The 20949-nt window shown below is 49.0% G+C and overlaps 1 protein-coding gene and 1 long non-coding RNA gene across 2 annotated transcripts; one reads left to right on the plus strand and one right to left on the minus strand.

The window, feature by feature from the left end:
• On the minus strand, window positions 1-4927 carry AVPR1B (arginine vasopressin receptor 1B). The gene is made up of 2 exons (XM_059146519.1): window positions 3988-4927; window positions 1-327 (listed from the first exon to the last, which is right to left on the minus strand). The coding sequence occupies exons 1-2, from the start codon at window positions 4925-4927 to the stop codon at window positions 2-4; spliced, it is 1266 nt and encodes a 421-aa protein (XP_059002502.1). The 3' UTR covers window position 1.
• LOC131814977 (uncharacterized) lies at window positions 4597-17449 on the plus strand. The gene is made up of 3 exons (XR_009347521.1): window positions 4597-4687; window positions 12032-12095; window positions 17307-17449. It is a non-coding gene; the product is annotated as an uncharacterized LOC131814977 (long non-coding RNA).
• The last annotated feature ends 3500 nt before the right edge of the window (window positions 17450-20949 follow it).

Genomic DNA, 20949 nt, shown 5'->3' on the forward strand with positions numbered 1-20949 from the left:
CCTAAAAGGCGATGGTCTCAGTGGAGGCTTTGCCATGCACCTGCACTGAGCCCTTCCGGGAGCCTTCGGACCCGGGGCCCCCACGGAGCCTGGGGCTGAGGATGAGGGTGGGCAGGCCGCTGGAGCAGGTCAGCAGCGTGGTGTGGCGGCCCGAGGGGCTGTCGCTGGAGAGCTGCGGGCAGGGCCGGGGCCGGGGTCCGCAGCAGGCCAGGCGGCGCAGGGGGCGCGGTCGCAGGTGGCTGTTGAAACCCATGTAGACCCAGGGGTTGCAACAGCTGCTCAGGTTGCCCAGGAGCATGGAGATGGTGAAGGCCACGTTGGTTGAATCTGCAGAAGGAGAAACACAAGAAGCCTGAGAATTACCAAGCTGGGTGGGATGTGGGACACATTCCAAGCCCCCACTGCACAGAACTGAGCTCCCAGAGGGGAGAAAGGACTCCCTCGGGTTCTGGAAGCAGAAAGGAGCACAGCGGGACTTGGAGCTGGGACTCCAGCTCCAGACGCAGATGTCACTGGATCTCATCTGCGACCACAGGGTAAGGGTATGAGCTAAGGTTGCTCCAAGGTTGACTTTTGAGGTGTACACAGAGTCAGGGACAGGACTAGTCCAAACAGGAGACGGTGTCATTGTTCCAAAACCCAGAAGTTGCCTCACTTAATGGAAAATAACTATGATTTTAGAGCAAGTTCAGGCCCCTTGGACCCACATTCTCATTTATGTTGAAGATATGGGTGCACACTGTCCAGCGCTGTTCATCCTGCCATTCAGGAGTAGGGCATGGGAGCCCTGACAGTGCCAGGCCTCTGCTGGGGGCCTGGGAGGGCAATCAACCCCATGGGCCGCTGTGCAGGTCCCACGGCCTCATCTCTAACTGCAGTGGAGGGGCAGCTGCTAGGAACGGGGCCCCCAAGCATCCCGTTCCAGACGAATACTTGCTTGGATCCTCAGGAGTTGTACCCAAGGAATGCACTGTCCTGCAGGGAAAAACTCATTTCTCTCTTGGACAGTCAAAATGGGAGCATGCATACTGATAAGATCTCTCCCAGACACGAAATTCGTTCTGATGACCACATGGAGCCCCACAGGCCAGTGGGACGGCTTCCAGGAGGGGCTCTGACCGCCTGCGGGTTGCCCTACGTCCTGACCGTGGCACAGGTTGCACACTGCGGAACCCTCTGCAGAGGCTATGGAATCACTGAAAGCAAGGTCAAAGCTCTACAGAATCTTAGGGGTTGTGGCACAGATGTGAAGCCGGCCCCACCAACTCCAAGGCAGCCAACCTGCACTCTTGTGCAGTTTCAGCCAACAAACTCAAAGGCAAAACTCAACTGCCTACTCTGTAAAGCACGATGAGACCTTCAGAGACTCTGGTTCCTTGGGCACCTGGCCCATAGCTGTGTTCCGGGGTATGGCCCCAGCAAAGGGAAGGTGCCGGGTCAGGACGCTGGGGTGAAGACATAAAGCACAATGGTGAGAAGCTAAAGGCATCTGGGCCTGGATTGACCCATGTAGGGCAGAGAGTCAAGGGCAGCAGGGAGCACCTAGACGTGCAGGAGGGACCAACAATGAACGAGCCTCCTTCATTTTCCCTACATTGGGGCCTGCTCCCCGGCTTACAACACCAGAAGCTGCAGAAGATGTGGGAAGCTGCTTTGGCTAAGGGGGTGGTGTTCACCCTATCCCTGCCCTCTTTGAGAACAGGGACTGAGGGTTTCCATGAGTGCCTTCGCCTGGGAAACATCTGTTTGACTGGGCCCCCTCGGAGCCAGGCCCAGTGCAGGGGCTGGAAATGGGGCCCGAGCGCCAGGGTCTGCAGAGCATCCACCACTCAGGCCTAGAGGGCAGACCCGGACTGACCCGGACTGCTTCCTGGCAGGACCTCAGCAGACAGTCGGGGGCAGAGCAAGGGCAAGCAGACGGGCTCCAACCAGAGACTCACAGACAGGAGGCCAGGAAGCCGGAAGGCTATAGAAAGGAACTGGGTGTCCTGGAAAGTATGTTTAAAGTAAGGGCGGATCTCAGCCCAACTAGAAGGGCCTCAAAGGGTTTCCAGTTTCCAGAGAGAGCACGTTGCCTTGTAAGGTAACACACTGTTCCTGCCCTCCCTGCTCAGAGCAACTCTGGGTTAGTGGTTAAGTCACTAGGCAGGTGAGGCGTGTAGGGACGTACTGAGGGGCAGGCTCAGGGGTAGGGACATGGGGGACAAGCAGGGAAGCCCACACCGACGGGGTGGCAGGGTCTCCATCTTCTGGGAGGTTCTTCGATGAAGGGACAAATGACTCTCCACCGCACCCACACCCCCACTGCCATTGGCTAAGCTGAATTGTTGGAAGTCAAGCCAGGTCTTGGCTAATGCTCGGACCATAATGACCTTGGTTCGGGTCCTGGCACCATGTCTTACTAGCAGTGGCACTATGGACGAGTTATTTTACCTCCTTGAGTCTCAGGTTACTCAGACATAAAGCAGAGAAGGCCTCTGGTAAGCACCGAGGACCAAATGTGTTTGGCACTATTCTTCTTTCTTCTATTCTGTGCTTGACTAGAGCGGGGGTGGGTGGGTTTCCTATGGTCAGTTAGAATCAATGCATTCATTGCTTAAAGGGTAATTTGCAAATAGCCTCCTGTCTGGAGGGATGTCCAAAAGAGGGGACATATTGGGACCGTAATAGTTGGTGTTGTTTTCACACTTCTCTTGCGGGCTTGTGTTTAATTCTTGAACAGTCTGGCCCTTATTTAGTCTCTCCAGAAAAACAAAGTATTTTTCTTGAGTGTGTCCTAAGATGAGCAAAATGAGATTAGAAACAAAAGCACACCGCAATGGGGATCCACTGGGAGCTGGTAGGAATTGGTAGCGTGGGTCTGCTGGTCAGCAAACTCTCAGGAAGCTTCCGGAAGAACCTGTGCTTATGACCTCTCTCGGGAGGGTTACATTTGCACCCATTATACATCCCGGGCCATGCACATGACTTGCACTGCATAGAACCCAGACACCCCCATTCACAAACACGCAGACGAGTTAACTTGCTCTTGTCCCCACATCCCACTCTTCTTAGGGGAGCAGGAAGGGACGTCTTTGAACACTGTCTTCAACATTTAAGCTGCCCACACACAGTCCTACCTCCCAGAGTACACACTCATCCTCAGAAGGCTGGACTGTCCTGCAGTGTCTAAAGCTCAGGAGGTTTCCCTCGACCTCACGCCAGAAAAATGACAGTAGCAAGGCCTCCTTTGTGCTCACCAGAACATGGTCTTCATGAAAGATCCCAGGATCCCATTTTGTTTTTCACGTAGGAAGAAGTCCTCGCTGCTCGCCATGTCCAGATCCAGGATTATGAGCAGAGCAGGAGGTGAGGGAAAAAAGACACAAGGGGATAGCAGGCCTACTTTCAACTTTTCACTTTGCTACCCCATGGCTATGTCCTGGGGGGTCCTGTGTCCCGGGCAAGTCACCTTTCCCCTCTGAGCTTCTCTGCCCTTTAGCAAAATGAAAGGGTTGAACTTGAAATTTCAGAGTTGCCATGTGCCAACAGGATAATTAATTGGAAGCGGTTGCTGAGAAGGAGTTCAAAGTCATGCCCAGGCTCAGGAGGGGAGAGTGCTAAGAGACACAGCTCTCGGCTGTGGTCGCCAATCGTCATCTCAGACAACTTGAAAATTTCAACCCGGTGATTCTATGATTCTAATGCTCTTCTGTGAAACTGGAGGTACTTGGTTGGCCAAATCTGCCAACAGTCAGATTTTGCTAAGACCACGTAATATTTTTAAATGTTTAAATAGGTTCCCAAAATTTAAACTATGGAAATTTTACATAAAAGATATTCACAGACATCCGAGGGCTGGATGGGAGTTGTAGCCGCCCCTTTGCGCAGGGGACAGGCATCACCTTTGATAATTCCTTCGCTCATCTGTTACCGGCCAGGCCCTGGGAAGCCGTTCTCCCTTCCCTGTTCTTTTCCACTCCCCCTCCCCCACCAACACACACTTGCCTTCATCAGGGGCATTCTTGTCCCACACGGACCACATCTGGACGCTGAAGAAGGGCGCCCAGCAGGCGATGTATGCCAGCACGATGACAAAAGTCATTTTCACGGTTTGGATCTTGGCCCTGGAGATGGTGTTGATGCTGCTGACTCGGGATGGCAGCCCCCGTGTGGCCACAGCTGGGCCAGAAGGTGAGGTCCTGTCCCACGTCCTCCAGCCCCTTCCTTCCACCTTCCGGGCCTGTGTCTTGACTTTGAGGTTCTTACAGATCTCACGATAGATGAGGCTGTAGCAGGCCGTGAGCATGGCCACGGGCAGGACAAAGATGGCCAGGGTGGTCCAGGTGATGTAGACGCGAGGCCCCCAAGGGACGTGGAAGTGTGCCCAGCAGTCCAGCACCCCGGTGCCCTGGATCACCTCTCGCAGAGAAAAGATGAAGACTTGAGGCAGGCTGAAGACGGCAGCCAGCAGCCAGGGGGCAGCGATGAGTGGGTAAGCGGACTGGCTGGGCTGCTGGAGGCTGCGCAGTGGGTGACAAACCGCCAGGTAGCGGTCCAGCGTCATGGCCAGCAGCATGTAGGTGGAGGCAAACATGCTGAGCACCTGCAGGTACTTGACGGCCCGGCAGAGGAGGTCGGGGCCCTGGAAGCGGTAGGTGATGTCCCACAGCAGCTGGGGCAGCACCTGGAAGAGCGCCACGCCCAGGTCGGTCAGGGCCAGGTGCAGAACAAACAGGTGCATGCGGGAGCGCTTGCGGCTTCGCTGTCCCAGGGTCAGCAGCACGGTCAGATTGCCCCCTGTCGCCAGCACCAGGATGGTGGCCAGGACTCCGATCTCCGCCTTGGCCAGCTCCTCATCCCGGCCCAGCCAGGGTGTGGTGGCATTGGGGGCAGACAAGGTGCCCTGGGGAGTGGGGTTGGCAGCCCAGGCAGGCCCAGAATCCATGGTTGACTTTGCTGGGAGGGATGGGGAGGGGGAGAGGGAGGGGTGGACAGTGTGGGGGCAAGTGGAGGGGCTTGATGGGTGAAATGGAGTGGGAAGGGGAAGGTTTCCGTTGGCGAGAAAGCAGAAGGGGGAATGACAGGGAGAAGGGGACAATAGGGAGAAATAGAGACAGGGAGGGAGAAAGAGATAAGGAAGGAGAAGATGTTGATCACACAATGGGGGGGAAGCTTAGGAGCAAAGGGCAAGAGGGCTCAGGGAGGGAGACAGGCTGTCAGGAAATGAGGCTGTGTGCAGTGTGAGACTTGGGGAAGGGAAGGAGCTGCCACCGCTGCCCAATCCACCCCAAATTCACTTTCTCCCAACTTTTCTGGAAGCGGAAAGTAATGTCCCTAAGCCTGCTTGGAGGCTAGGTCGAGGCCAGCGGCGCCGCCCTCTGGACTGCAAGCTCCAGGGAAAACCGCGCCTGGTCAGGCACCCTGACCGGTGGAGAAGGGAGCGCAGCGGCTGGAGCCAAGCGGGTTTTATGCGCTTGCCCCGGGAGCCCCGCGGCCCCTCCGCGCTGGTTGGCTCCTGCAGAGGAGGGCGGAGTGAGGATCCCCGGCACTCAGCCAGCAGGAGGACCGAGAGGCTGGGAAGAGGGGCGGGGCTGGGGCGACAGAAGGGATAGCGAGGCAGCGACAGAGCGAGAGAAGCAGAAGACAAGCACTCACAGGCCTGCCAGACCCTCGGGCCGCAGAGACTTTGCTTGCACCCCGGAGACCCTCGGACAGGTGCACACGCAGCGAGGGGGGGGGTCACTCCCGGAGGCCGGGCCCTAAGGCTGGCAGCGCTGTTAGAGGTGTCCCCTGACCCAGGCTTCCTGTTAGCTCACGAAGGGTCCAGAATCTGCAGGGGTGGACGGGTGGGCGAGTTGGCATCCCTAGACGGAGCCCTCAAGCCCTTGGCCGGAAGTCTGACCGCAGCCACTGGTGGGAAACTTGGAGCCATAAGGCAGAAAGTAAAAGGGAGGACGCGTGTGGAGAGGGAGGGAGCGCTGATGTGGATAGGACAGGGGCGCCGGGTGAAGGGGCTGGACCTGGAGGCCTGGGGCGCTGGGTGGGAGCAGCCCACGGAAGGAATTCCTGTGTGTGTCCCCAGAAGTCTTTTTTTTTTTTTTTTTTTTTTAAGATTTTATTTATTTGAGAGACAGTGAGAGAGCATGAGCAAGGAGAAGGTCAGAGAGAGAAGCAGACTCCCCGTGGAGCCGGGAGCCCGATGCGGAACTCGATCCCAGGACTCCAGGATCATGACCTGAGCCGAAGGCAGTCGTCCAACCAACTGAGCCACCCAGGCGTCCCTGTCCCCAGAAGTCTTAACCCGCGGCTTCCCCCACAGTGCTTCATGGGCAAAATCACAAACGCAGTTAACCACCCTGAGGGGGAAGAAAACAGGCCTAGAGAAGCGGTGGGACTTGCTCTAGAAGATCCCGGAGCCAGAAGATCACAGAGGCAGGACTAACCCGAGCCCTGTGCCTTTCCCAGAGTGGACCTAACACCCAGTATGTGACAGGCACTGGTGCCCAGGGACAAATACACGAGGTAGATTATCGGGATTCTCTCTGGAACAGATTCCAAGTTCTTTGGGAGTGACAGCAGCATAGTCTGCCACCCTCCGAGAGCACGGGGTCCATCCTTGGTCAGAGGTCCTCTTGTCCCTCTCTTGAATCAAACCAGATGCCCTTTTAGAGTGTCACCCACCCACGCAGTTAGCATCACCTCTTAAAGACCCCCCCCAGACACCTACAAACTCATCTCCACTTCGCCCCATTGCCATCGCTCAAACGCCATCTCTCCCCAAAATACTGTGGGGTTCTCTCGTGGACTTCAGCCCAGGATCCACCTTCTCCAGGATTTTGCTCTCTGTGAATGATAATTTTAAGTCTCTCTACTGGTTCGTTTCTGTTTGCAGACAAACAAGCTCTAGTGTTCATTAAAAAACAAGTCATAGGGTGCCTGGGTGGCTCAGTTGGTTAAGCGACTGCCTTCAGCTCAGGTCATGATCCCAGAGTGCTGGGATCGAGTCCTGCGTCAGGCTCCCTGCTCCATGGGGAGTCTGCTCCCTCTGACCTTCTCCCCTCTCATGCTCTCTCTCACTGTCTCTCTCTCAAATAAATAAATAAAATCTTAAAAAAAAAAGTCATAACCCTCCTCAGACACTATACCCCCACCCCTCGCTATAACTGTCTTTCCCCTTCACAGCAAAATTTTTATAAAGGGCTGCCTAGCTGGTCTCCATTTTCTTGTTCCCATTTATTCTTTGATGTATGCATTGATGTTACATATATTTACACGTTTTTAAAACATTATGTATTATATAAGTGATACCATACTAGAAATACCACTCTAGAACACACTTTTTAAATTCTAGTTGATTTTTGAGATCTGTCCATGATCATACATAGGACAGATCTAGTTCATTCGGCTTAATTACTGCATGGTATTCAAGCACGTGAACTTAATACATTTTATTTATCCTGAACCCCATTTTTATCATTGAGTTTCATTCCAGCTTTTTTTTTTTGCAATTTTTTTTTACAATATGTGTATTTATTTTTTTACAGATTTTATTTATTTTTTCAACAGAAAGAGATCACAAATAGGCAGAGAGGCAGGCAGAGAGAGGGGGGAGCAGGCTCTCTGCTGAGCAGAGAGCCCGATGCAGGGCTCGATCCCAGGACCCTGGAATCATGACCTGAGCCAAAGGCAGAGGCTTTAACCCACTAAGCCACCCAGGCGCCCCTTTTTGCAATTTTTTTAAAATGCTACAATGAATATTCTTATGTATGCCTCCTTGTATCCATATATGAGAATTTTCTGGGGTGTACTTCCAGAAGTGTATGCTGGGCATTGGTAGTCTTGGGTCATACAAAGTATGAATTTTCAATTAGGTGAGATATATCCTAACTTTTATCTCTAAATTCATTGTATTGATTTATTCTCCCACTGCCTACACACAGCTTTCCTGACAGACTCACAGTCAGACTTCTTCATTTTCACGAATCTGATTGGTGTAAAATAGAATCTCATTTTGCTTTTATTTTTTCTCTGATTCCTGATTATTGGAGTGTCTTTCCATATATTTATTTGCAGTTTGGGTTTCCTCTTCTGTGAATTGTTCTTATTCTCTGCATCATTTTTGACCAGGATATTTTTCATACTTATGTGCAGGACATTTACACATTCTGATATGAACTCTTATGTATTCTGATAAGTCACAGATATTTTCTTCTATTTGCCATTTATCTTTTAACTTTGTTTATGAGGACATTTGTGACCCAGAAAATTTAGATTTTAATGTCATCAATACTTTCTTTTTTTTTTTTTTAAGATTTTATTTATTTATTTGACAGAGAGAAATTACAAGTACACTGAGAGGCAGGCAGAGAGAGAGAGAAGGAAGCAGGCTCCCTGCTGAGCAGAGAGCCTGATGCGGAACTCGATCCCAGGACCCTGAGATCATGACCTGAGCCGAAGGCAGTGGCTTAACCCACTGAGCCACCCAGGCGCCCCTCATCAATACTTTCTTTAATCTTTACTGGTTTGTGTTCCCTATCTTGAGAACAGAGATATGCCCTCTATATTTCTTTCTAACATGTTTAACATTTGTTTTTCATATTTAGGTCTTTAATCCACCAGGCACTTATTTTTGTGTATGTGTCAGGTAAAAACCCAACTTCATTTTTTCCCCCACATGGCAAAGCGATTTCTTCATTGATTGAGTTGTACATCATTTCTCAATTATTACCTGTATAATAAATATATCGAGTTCAAAATATGTGTGAGCTTATCTCTGGGATCTCTGTTCTGTGCCATTGGTTTATTTTTTATCCCTGCTCTAATATTTCTTTCTTTTATTACTAAGGCTTTATAATAAACCTTAATATATGATAAAAACAAGCCTTCCTCTTTTTCTTATTTTCAAAATTCTTTTCACGGTCTTAAAAGCTGTGAAATTGATATCAGTTTTTCTAGTTCCACAAAAAGTTCTGTGAAGCTTTTGGTTGGAAGTATTGAGTTTAGAGAATAATTTCGGGAGAATTCACGTTTTTTATTTTAATCAGATCTATTACTATGTCCTTCTGTAATGTTTCATAATTTTCTTCGTAGATGTCCCATCTTTTGATAGAGCTCTTTCTCTATACCTAACAGTTTCTGTTGCCATTATATACAGAGTTTTGTTTTATCACATTTTCTGATTAGTTATGGGAACAATACTGATATTTGTCTCTTGCTCTTATATTCAGCAATTTTGTTACACACTTTTATAAGTAAATTATTTTGAATTATCTGTGCATTTAATATTGTCTGTAAACAATGATCATTCTTTGTCTTTTATTTCCAGTCCATTTCCTTTTCTTGTCTTATTGTGATGGCTAAGACTCTACTACAAAGTTGAAAAGCAGGCATCATTGATATTTCTGACTTTAATGAGACTGCTTTTAAAGTTTCACCATTAAGTATTGTGTTCATGGTAGTCTTCTTCACTTTTAATTTTTAAATATACTTATTTTTACACATACATGGTATAAAGAGTTAAATAATTCTACAGTGGTTATGAAAAAAAGCAATCCCCCCAGAACTACTCTATTTTTTAACTCCTAGAGGTAGTAATTCTCTATTTTTAAAGATTTTTATTAAAAAATTCTTAACCATATACAAAAGTAGAGAGAATAGAGCTTCACAGGAGAACATAGTTGTTCCTCTTTCCTTTTTGCAATTGCTTGTCACTCCATTTTGTGGATTTACCAAACTCTAGGCATTGAATCCCCTTTGATGGGGATTTTTGTTGAATCCAGTTTTGCTATTACAAATAGTGCTTCAATAAATTGCCTTGTATATTTCCTTCTATACTTTGCCAGTATACCTTTGTTGTAGGCTTCTAGAAATGAGATTGCTGGGTTAAAGGGTATTTACATTAACAGTTTTACTATATATTGTCAAATTCTATTCTCTAGGAGGTGGACCAGTTGCATTCTCACTAGGAATGTATGAGGGTACCCATTTCCCCATAGTGTTGCCAACACTGTGTTCTTAAATTTTGGATTTTTTGACAATCTGGTAAGATAAAAACAGTATCTCAGTATTTTGTGTGCCTTTTATTATGAGTGAAGTTGAGTGTCTTAATGTCAAGAGCAATGCTTTTGTTAAGATTTGTTTTATTTTAAAAAGGGAAAGACAGAGAGAGAGAGAGAGTGAGCATGGACAAGCAAGGGGAAAGGACAGAGGGAGAAGGAGAGAAGCAGGCTCCCCACTGCCTCACAACTCTGAGATCACGACCTGTGCCGAAATCAAGAGTTAGATGCACCACTGACTGAGCCACCAAGGTGTCCCTGTCAAGAGCCATTCTTATTTCTTTTTCTAATGGTTATTGATATCTCTAGTGACTTTTTCTGTGATTGTTGATCTTTTTATTTTCTCTTTTGGAAACTTTATATACTTTGGTAATGAACCCTTGTCTGACATTCAAATTGCAAATATTTTTTCTTGTTTTGTCATTGATTTTTTTTACTTGATTAATGGTGTTTCTTGACAGAGGTCACCTTTTATTTTATGTTTTGTTTTGTTTTGCTCTATTAATTATTTTTATTAACATATAATGTTTTATTTGCCCCAGGGGTACAGGTCTGTGAATCGTCAGGCTTACACATTTCACAGCACTCACCATAGCACATAGCCTCCCCAATGTCCATCACCGAACCTCCCTCTCCCTTTCTCCCTCCCCCCAGCAACCCTCAGTTTATTTTGTGAGATTAAGAGTCTCTTATGGTTTGTCTCCCTCCCAATCCCATCTTGTAGAGGCCACCTTTAAAAACTCATCATTAGCTCTATTTGCTATCAACCTCCATATTTCTAAGTAACAAACATACATTGCAATTTTTTCAGTTTTGCTTTTTAAGCATTACCTTCTGGCCTTCTGTTTGGTAGGTGAGCATATAGTAATCTCTCAAAACAGACCTACCACCCACCTACATACTTCCTGTATCCTCATCTTCCCAATGTAGTAATGGGAACAGTGACTTATGGGTCCCCACTGGAAACTGACCTTGTATAAATTGAAAGTTGAATCTTTAGGGAATAATAAAGATTTGTAAAACCTTTCACCAAAAATATTTTAAAATTTGAAAAAGAGATGACTTCTCAAATAATTAAATCTAATCCTTTACAAAAGGATTTGCTTCCTAGGATTTAAATGTCAGTTTCTACATTACTGACTAGTAGACTAAGATGCAGAGAAATCAGAATCAAAATTGATAGGTGCCACTTCAATTAAAGAAGAAAGAAATGTTCCATTTCCACACATTCAACTTAAACACAGTGTTTTCAGGAATAGAGCTATCATGAAAAATGAACATTTTCTTTATATATTTAACTATATTTCTTCTCTTAATAATCTTCCATTTTGGCCAAAAGGGTGAACTCAAAATCCTTCCTGCATTATTACTAGCCAGCAAAGAGAGGAGTGTATGTCTCTCTTACACCACACCATAACCTGAATGGAAGAAAGTGGATAAGGACATTTTTCTCTCACAACCTCTGAGTGCCTGGCCTGCAGAGGTCTCTTCTTGGTTGGGACTCAGAACACGTTGAGTTAATTGCTAGAGCTGGGATTTCTCAGAGAGGCCTGGTCCCTTCTTGTCCTACTCATCATCCATCAGGCACTGGCATTTCTGCCTACCTGGGTAACCCTTGATTCACAGTCTCATAAATGTCTAGATGGAGGAAGCGGTCTGGGGAAGATGGGCCATTACTGGGACTAATGCATCTTTTACAGCCGGGAACGGGCCTTGCTGTTGCCACTGTCTTCTGTTAAGTTGGTTTAACTCCAAGATTTATGGAAAGCCAATGAGTAAAAGGGGCGGATGTAGAGGACAGGAGCGTAGACTAATCAGTGTTGATTTCAGGGACTCCCAGAAAGTCTCTATTTATTCCCCTTGCCGTAAAATAGCTGGTATAGTCACAGAATGTTGGTGTTGAAAGGGACTTCTTCTTTTGGTTCAGACCAAGAGGCTGAGGAGCAATGGAAAGGACCTCAGGGACAATCAAGTTCCATTCTCTCATTTTCCAGAAGGAAGTTCAACCTGAAAACCAAAGACACAAATGAGGTTCTCAACATCACATGGATATCGGAGGTGAGAGTCAGGACCCAAGCCCACCCATGTACGCTTTTCCCCAGCACCCTTTCAGGGCAGTGGCTCTCCACTCCGGCCGTACGTGGGAATCTCCCGATCAAAGTGTAAATGCTCAGGGCTCATCCCAAAGATCTCATCCACTGCTGAGAGGCAAAAGATCGAGCCCTGAAGCTGATAAGTCCAACTCGGTGTTTGGTGTATAAGAGAAGCTCAATAAACTTTTGTCAAATGTGAATCACAATTTAATGGGCACAAATGAGTGAATGAAATATCCCTGCTGGTTAATGTTCCTTCATTTTTTTTTCAACTTTATTGCAGAAAATTTGAAATATTCCCAAGAGTAGAAAAAGGAGTATAAATGATGTGCATAGTATATAATCTGCCTTTTGACGTTTTCTGGAGAGTAGACAGAAGGAGTGACTCTAATGCCACTAAGAATTCCAACAGCCCCACTAGGCCAGGCTCTTTGGGAACCTCTCAGACCACATCTCCCTGAACATGTCGCTGTGCAAAGTACAGGTGAGGACATCCAGTGTCCAGACATCCGGGTACCAAGAAACATAGCAGGCAGCTAAAAATGAGTGACCCTTCATAAGGTCTGGGTGTTCCCTTTGCCCAGCCCCAGGGCGGAGCACAGCTCCAAGTTAGTGCTGGACAGTGTCACTGGTGCTGGGATTAAGTCTCCAAGGCCTGCTTAGCTCTCTGGCATGGCTTCTTAGAACAGGAGATGACTCTATTACACTCAAATAACACCACCGTTGACTCCCTCTGCAGGACGGTTGAAACTTCTCCTATTTGTTATCATGAGTTCATGAGAAAATTTTAGCTTTTCTTTTAAGCTCATTGTAGCTATCAGATCTCATTAAGTGTTCTTGAAAATTAATAAAATGATGGCAATGTGGCAATGACTCCCAGAGAATCAAGTGCACAACATAGCCTCCTAGTTTCTGGGAAAGCTGGTCCCCCGCTGACTTAGTGGGCTTGAGTGTTTGAGGCTAGGAGCTGTGGAGAGAGTGGCCCTGGGGTGGGGACAAAAGTTAGGAGGGACACAGCTGCTGAGCCCGAGGTGGAGGATGGTGGGGGACAACTGTCAAGTGCCATTTTCTCCTCCAGGGATCCCCTTCCCCACCCCCAGAGAAGTAGTTTCAAGATGAATCCTTAGGAAGGCCCGTGTACCTGCCCACCACCTGCTTCATCTTATATGCAAGGTGTGGGGCCAGGGCGGAGGTTGTTCTCAGGGCCCTCACAAGCCTGTTCCCAGAGATCTGCCCTCTTTTTCCCTTCCTTCTTGCCTCACCCTCCCTCTACATCCCAGTGTACTAACGTCATACCTGGCAGCCCAGGGACCCCCACGGCTTTATTGCCCAGGTTGGGCTGGTGGATGGGTAGACAGTAGTACGCATTAGAGACACTCCTCTCCATTTATCTTCTCATTCATCAACACGTCCCTATTCTGTGCCCCACTGGTAGGTGGGCAATGGAGAGAGTTCGTTCATCTTTCCAACGTGTACAGGTAGGCAGCACGAAATGACCAAAGGGGTCTATTTCTCGCCCTCGATAATAGCATCCCCAGCTCTTACCATGGTTCTTGGCACATGGTGGGTTCTCCATAAACACTTGTTGGAAAGATGGATCAAGAAAGATCACTGGCTCTGAAGCTGGGAAACCCACTCTTCCCTCGTTAGCATCAGTAGTTCGGTGTGTCCGTGATGAGGTCCCCTCTTCACTCTGGCCTCAACTTCCTCTCATGTAAGCCGAGGTGGTTGGACTGGTTGAGCTCTCAGATACCTGTAGTGCCTCTTTTATGATTCCCTGGTGGAACAACTGCTCCCTATCCTGACCCATGTTAAGCCATTAAAGCCAAGTGCTACCCCTCTTGGGAGGTAGCTTATATTTGAAACAGGCCACCTGAGAAAGAGGACCTAACCCAAGAAATAGCTCTGATTCTGAACATTCAGAGTCAAGAGGGCTAAGAAATTCAAAGTCATGGGACCAGATTAGCCTCAGTCCCAATCAGTGGCTGGTCTTGGCAGCTGACCCTCAGAGGACATCAGCATGTCACACGAGGGACGAGACCGCAGGGTATTGTGGGAACGTGAGGTGATAGAGCTCATCCTGAAAGGCCATGCCCGTCTGTAAGACACCTCCCACCCTGGCTCTCACCCATATCCCCTGCCCAGGGTCAGACCTAAATTCACGCCTGGACTGAACATATTTTATTTTGGTCACCGTGGAGGCCGAGCTGAAGACGTGCAATGAGCTCTGGGCCAGAACTCCACCATGAAGCCAGGCTGCCCGGGGTTGAGCAAGGGCTTCTGGACGTCACACAGTGTGTGGGCTCAGCATTCAGGCAACCTTCTCCAGACCCCGAGGAGCACATGCTTCTGCTGCTCGCAAACTAAGTACAGAAGCCCCGAGCAGATCTCTTGGCCTCTGAAGGCCCCTCAAATGACCCCATGTTTTCTGCTGCCTGATTTCCTATCCCACTGTTCCCATCACAACCCTTCCCTGTGCATGTAGCCACATGGTTTTCTGCCTTTAAAAAAATTTTTTTTTAATTATTTATTTGATAGACAGAGATCACAAGTAGGCAGAGAGGCAGGCAGAGAGAGAGGAGGAAGCAGGCTCCCCGCTGGGCAGAGAGCCTGATGCGGGGCTCAATCCCAGGACCCTGGGATCATGACCTGAGCTGAAGGCAGAGGCTTTAACCCACTAAGCCACCCAGGCACCCTGGTTTTCTGCTGATTAAGTCACATGAAATTTCTTAAGCCTGGCCTCTGACACTATTGTTCACGAAGTTTCTGCTTTCCCCAGGCTGGCCTCCCATGGCTCTCCTGTCCACATGGCTGCCTTCATCCCCACGCCTTTGCTCTGATGCTTTCCTTACCTGAAAACGCTGTCTCCCTGCCCCCCGACTTATCCGAGCCCTACCAGCTTTCAAGGCTCCCCTCATCCCCAGCCGTGAACTGCAGAAAAGTCTCTCCTTTTCAGCCGAACCATGCAGGTTAACGGGTCTTGCCGGGAAATTGGTCCTGCTCGGTCGCCCATGCCTCCCCACCCAAGCAGTAAATGCCGCAGTAGCTGCAAAGAGCTGCTGATAGCTGTCTTGTGTGGCTTAACTAACTAAAGGCCACATGTCCCAGGCTTTCTGAGACATACTCAAATTCAAATGGTCTGCTTCTTAGATCACGCATCCTAATTTAGGATTCAGAGAACATAGGCTGTGTGCTAGCAGTGCAACTCAGTAAGTATACAGCAAGGGACACATTTGTATGCCCATGACCAATCTGGGCTGAGTGGCCTGGGTGTGGAATGGTAGGCTGGAGGCTCTGTTTGCTGGGGACCTTCACGGAGCGTTAATGGCTAGACCCACTGGGACTGATGGCTATTTGCAAGACTCAGACCCCGAGATGCTGGGGATCGATGACCTTTCCCAAGCTCCCAGACATTGTCCCCCATGGGAAGGAACTCCTCAAAGGAGGAAAGAGTGGCAGTCAATGCATGTGTATGAGCCTCTCGGAGCAGCACAGCAGAGTGGGCCCCAAAGCCAGCTGGGCAGGGATCCTCGGGAGATGAATATTTATGAAATCAAAGAGTAAGTTAAATGGAAGAGCCCTACCGCCAGACACGCTAGAGAACACAGAGCAGAGGCCACTCTGGCTGGGCACCTCGTGACAGATCCTAGCACTCAGGGGGTCACTCTGGAAGCCAAACAGGGAAGTGAACATGTCCACTTGGAGGCAGGAGTGACATCCTTGTCGTGCAACCGAGCATGTCAGTCCTGTGACAGGAGAGCCCAGGGTGGGGTGAGGCATGGAGGGGAGAAGGAGTGGGAAGGGTGGGAGGAGACACCAGGAAGCATCTGGGAGCCACCAGGTGAGTATGGGGAACCCCAGAGAGCGAACCTCACCAGGTGGCCAGAAAGACTACAACTCAGAAGTGTAGGTGAGGAAGACGCCCCAAGAGGAGCAGAGATTTCAAGCCTGGGGTGACAGCAATTCTGCGGATGGCTGGTCTGAGCCAGAGAGGTATTTTTATTCCTGAGATACAGAACCTTGATTGGTTAAATGGAATCAGGGCCTGAAGCAGGGCCAGTACCTTTAATAACTCGTCTTTGGCTGGTGATAAACAGAACAGATTATAGAGCCCCCAACACGTCCACGCCTTTTGGGGGATATGGGTACATATGCAAGAAAAAGTCAGTCAGTGAACACTTAGGAACAGAAGGGCCATTTCCTATCTGTTTAGGAAGTGCCTTGAGACTGAGTTTTCCCTCCCTCTTTTGGCCCTTTCCTTTTGGAGCTTCATGACAGACGTGCCTAAGGGTTGACTCTGGAATACGAGGATATGTCTTTATGCCGTTTTTTTTGTTTGTTTGTTTTTTGGGTTTGTTTTTTTTTTTTCCTAACTGCCCTTGCTTGAGTCATTGTGATGTCGTGGAAGGTAAGCAGGCAGTTTCTTTATCTATGCAATGGGGACACTTAATACCCCCTTGCAAGTTATTGTGAAGATTAAAGATTATGCGTGCGCAGGTGCTTACCTGAGCGTAGTACATAGTAAGTCCTCAGTGAAAATGCCCAGTGCTGCTCTCTGCAGTTCCTTCTGGCTCTGGCTTTCTTTTCTCTTTTTAAAAAGTGAACATTCGGATGGAAGATTAGGGCCTAAAATATATTTCCACAAACTATAGCTACTTTTGGAATTGTGCAGTGGAGGGACAAATGGTGACGGGGCAAGCAGAGACGGGAGGGACTTACAGCTGGAGGTCACAGATGATACCATGTGTCTCCTCACTACACCGCAGGGGTGCAGGGAAAGCCACGGAGATGCCCCCTCCTCCTCTTCCCTTCTCCGAATATTTTAAAAACTCACTTCAGCACGAGACTAATCAACACTCTACCAGATGCTGGGGAGAAGGAAATGGGGACAAATAATCCTTTTCAGGCTCCTGGGTGGCTCAGTTGGTTGAGCTGCCTTCCGGCTCAGGTCATGATCTCAGGGTCCTGGGATCGAGCCCCGCATCCGGCTCTCTGCTGAGTGGCTGCTCCCTCTGCCCTTCCTCTAGCTTGTGCTTTTCTCTCTCTCTCTCTCTGTGTGTGTGTCTCATAAATAAGTATTTTAAGAAAGGAAATAAAATCTTTTCAGGGCAGATAAAGTGAATTAATTTCAGAACAACTCAACTCAACTTCTATCCATTACCTATGTCCTGACCAGATTTCCAAGAAAACAGTTCTCAGCTTGTAGTCCATAGACCTCCAGCACCACGACTGCTGCAGGTACCAGCCTGGAAATCGAAGGCAGTGTCCCGACTTCAGCCTGGTCTCATCCGCCGAGCGTCTCTGGAGACGAGAACCAGGTGGTCACATTTGAAGTAAGCTCTCCTCTGAAGTCTGAGAGTCACCAGGACCTTGGAAACACAGAGAAGTGTAGCTTGTGTCTTAGGCAGCCTGCCACGCAGGTGGAAATGACCCCAAAGCAGGAAGGTAATATAATTACTGTGTGTTTTAGGAAGATGACTCGGGCAGCTGTGCCCAGGACGGCCTCGCGAGGGATGCTGGGAACAGGAGGTCATTCAGAGGTGTTGGCACTACGCCTGGCTGGAGGTAAGGGTAGGGACGCCACACGGGAGGGACAGATGCCACATGGCAGTCCCCGTCATAGATGTGCTTTCTTTTATGGGAGGCTGTCACCAATTCCTTGTGGACGCTGGAAAGCTGTAGATGACAAACAAATAAAAATAGTCCAAAAATAACGATTCCATTTACACTGGCAGAGGCCCCAAGCCCTGAAAAGAAGATGGATGGTCTGCCTTCTCCGCGTATAATCTAAAATAAACAACACTGAAGGTTCATGTGGATGTCGACGTTTAAAAAACTTCTTTCCAGATTCTACAGTTGAAGTTTTCGGGATACGTTCACCAGAGCTGTGCTTTCCTTATCTTTTTGGTTTCTGCGTTGTGGGGCCCTCAGTACGGGCTTAGCCTTTCTGGGAGGTTATCAGAACCAGCGAGTGAGGCAGGGCGGGTGGAAGGAAGTCAGGAGGTGCTTTGGGAGGGGTTGGGGGTGATGAGATTTGAGGCAGATTTGACATGGGATGATGAACTTGGGATAAAAGCAAGAAGGAAGGAAGTCCTTGTGGGAGGGAAGACTGACTGGGGAAAAGGAACTGCAGCTTCTGGATGGAGACGAATTGTTCTAGAATCTAAAAAATTGAGCTGGGTAAGAAATGGGAGCATCCCTCCAGAAGGGGGACAGGCTGTCTCTGACCTTGAGTTCCAATGCTGTCAGCATGGGTGCACAGCCTCTGAGACATCAGAAAAATGTACCCCTTGACTCTGGGGAGAGGTCAGAAAGAGCCAGAGACTAACATGAAGCCAGAAGAGCAACTGAAAGTGGACACTCTTGGCCATCTTTAGACACTCATTTTGGACCATGCAATGAGGCTGAGTTGGAGAACCAAATAGACATCAGTATCTGTCAGTATTTACCTATCTTATCAATATCTAAAAGGTCCTGTTAAGTTCTTTTAAAAAAAATTTTTTAAGATTTTATTTATTTATTTGAGAGCCAGAGAGAGCCAGAACATGAGCAGGGGGTGAGCCGCAGAGAGAGAAGCAGACTCCATGCTGAGCAGGGAGCCCACGCAGGGCTCTATCCCAGGATCCCAGGAATCAAGACCCAAGCTGAAGGCAGAAGCTTAACCGACGAAGCTCCCCACGTGAAGGGTCCTGTGAAGTCCTATCATGAAACACCATCAAAAATCTGCTTGGTTTTTGCTGCTTATTTTACTTTTTTAAGCCAGCACTTTCTAAAACATGTCATCGTGGGATGACATGAGGCCACACGAGGCCCAAGTTTCAATTTGACTGACTGACAGAATCTAGCCCCGGCACGCTTACGGCAAAGTTGTAACCTTTCCAAAGGCTGTTATGTGGCTAACAAATGAATAGGTGTTCAGAAAGAAACTTTATCATGAAAAAAGTCGGCTCGAGGTGTTCTAGGTGTGGGGGGCCCTGAGCGGGGCTCTTCCTCTGTCTCTCCACTGCCGGAGTAAAACCTCCTTCTCCATCCGCCCCCTCTTTGGGCTGATTCTGGGCTCACCAAGCAACGTCCTGGTTATAAATTCCATTCCGGCAAATGGGTGTCTCGGAAGGCAGGTGTGAATATCCTGGTTACCGGCCAGCCAGCCGCGCTCCTTTGTTACTCAGTTGCAAATTGGCCTCCTGCACCCCTGCTTCTTGGGAGGTGTGAGTGGCCTGAGTTCAGAGACCTGAGCTCCTGACCTTGGACAGCTATGGAGCGGGATATTGACAAGCGGAATCCTCACCGAAGGGCAGAGTCACCTACCAGCCCCCAGCTCACCTCGCAGGGAGATGGGCCCGTCTGGGGTGGCACCAGCCAGCCGCAGGGAGACGTGCCTGCCGGGGGTGTCACCTATCAGCTGCAGGTCTGCAGCTGGAGGCCAGGGCTTCTAAGTGTCCCTGGTTGCAGGAAGTCACTTGGGCGTTTCCTCCTGAGTTCTCACTGTCCCTGGGAGATACTACTGGCCTCTGACCCTGGGGAGCGCCCTGTGCTGTGCCCGACACAGAGAAACACCCTCTAAATGTCTGTGGGAAGGATTTCAAAAGGAAACATTTTGGCGGAAGTCGATGAGGCTGGGTGAATCCCGCGCCCCCCCAGCCCCCATCAGCGACATCCTGGGGGGACTCTTGCTCTGCTTGGGAAGCTGTATTTCTTGCTTCCACAAGGCCCTTTCCTCTCAGGCTCTACAAGTCAGCTCCTAGGCTGACGACAGCAGAGTGCGGGGCGAGGAGAATCGGGAATAGCCCTGGCTCCGGCCGGCGGCCGTCCAAAAGGAGTCTCTGAAGGGAAAGGGCAGTCTGGTCCCAGCAGACCTCTGGAAGCTTCCTGGTGACAAGAGCTGCTCTCCTTGGATCCCTGGATACCCAGGAGATGAAGAAAAGCCACACGGTGATCACGCAGCTCTCCTGTCAGTTCTCAGATGCCTGGTGAGAGCAGGGCACCCAGGGGCTCCTGCCGACTCAGAGGAGACAGGCAGGAGAGGCCCACGGCCAGCAAGGACGCTGCTGGGGCTCAGCACTTCGTGTTATCCAATGCTGTGCATCCTTTACCTCAGGAGAGCTTCAGGGCGTCGTCTGGTGTCCTGCCAACACTGCGGGCAGTGAGTGGCTGGAGGGGATGCCAGACAACCGCTCCCCCCACCCCACATGGCCTCTGGGCACTGCTCTGCTCCTGGCCTCTGAGGCCTCAGAGGAGAACTCTGTGGGTAACCTCTTCCTTCCTTCTGTGATGCCTATGTCTGCCATAGCCAAAAAGATCGCTTTCGTGTTTTTCAGAAAGAATATTATGATAGTACCACCTGGTTGTAACATTATTTTCATGTTTCCACGTTTACTTCTTCTTTATGCAAACCCCAGACATCATGGGATAGGAATCTTTAAAAAAAATAAGGACATTTCTCCCATAACTAGGATACCAATGACTTTCTCACAAAGCCATACCACCGTATCGTACCCAAGACAACGAGCAGTAAGTCCTTTGTTTCATCTAAGCCCCAGTCTACATCCCAGTTTCCCTGATGGTCCCACAAATGAGTCTGTGTGGTTGGTTTGTTGGCAGCAGAGCCTTTTCAACGTGTTCCCAGCGTCCTCGGGCTTCTGCCCAAATGTCTCAGAGACCAGCCCCAGCAAAGTAAGCCTGAGGAGGAAGGGCCAGGCCCCCTTGCCTGTTTTGGCCAGAGCAGATTTTATTATTAGGAACAAAAGGGGTTTTCTGTTAAGACAAAAAACAAAAAACAAAAATTTGAAAATCATTTCCATGAGGTATCACTTCTCTTG

This window comes from Mustela lutreola, chromosome 14, assembly GCF_030435805.1.
Source record: "Mustela lutreola isolate mMusLut2 chromosome 14, mMusLut2.pri, whole genome shotgun sequence".
Lineage (NCBI taxonomy): Eukaryota > Metazoa > Chordata > Mammalia > Carnivora > Mustelidae > Mustela > Mustela lutreola.

Coding starts and splice junctions, on each gene's coding strand:
- AVPR1B (XM_059146519.1), bottom strand. CDS start 4,927: ATGGATTCTGGGCCTGCCTGGGCTGCCAACCCCACTCCCCAGGGCACC. Junction 328..3,987: donor CAAGAATGCCCCTGATGAAG/GCAAGTGTGTGT, acceptor CTCCTTCTGCAG/ATTCAACCAACGTGGCCTTC.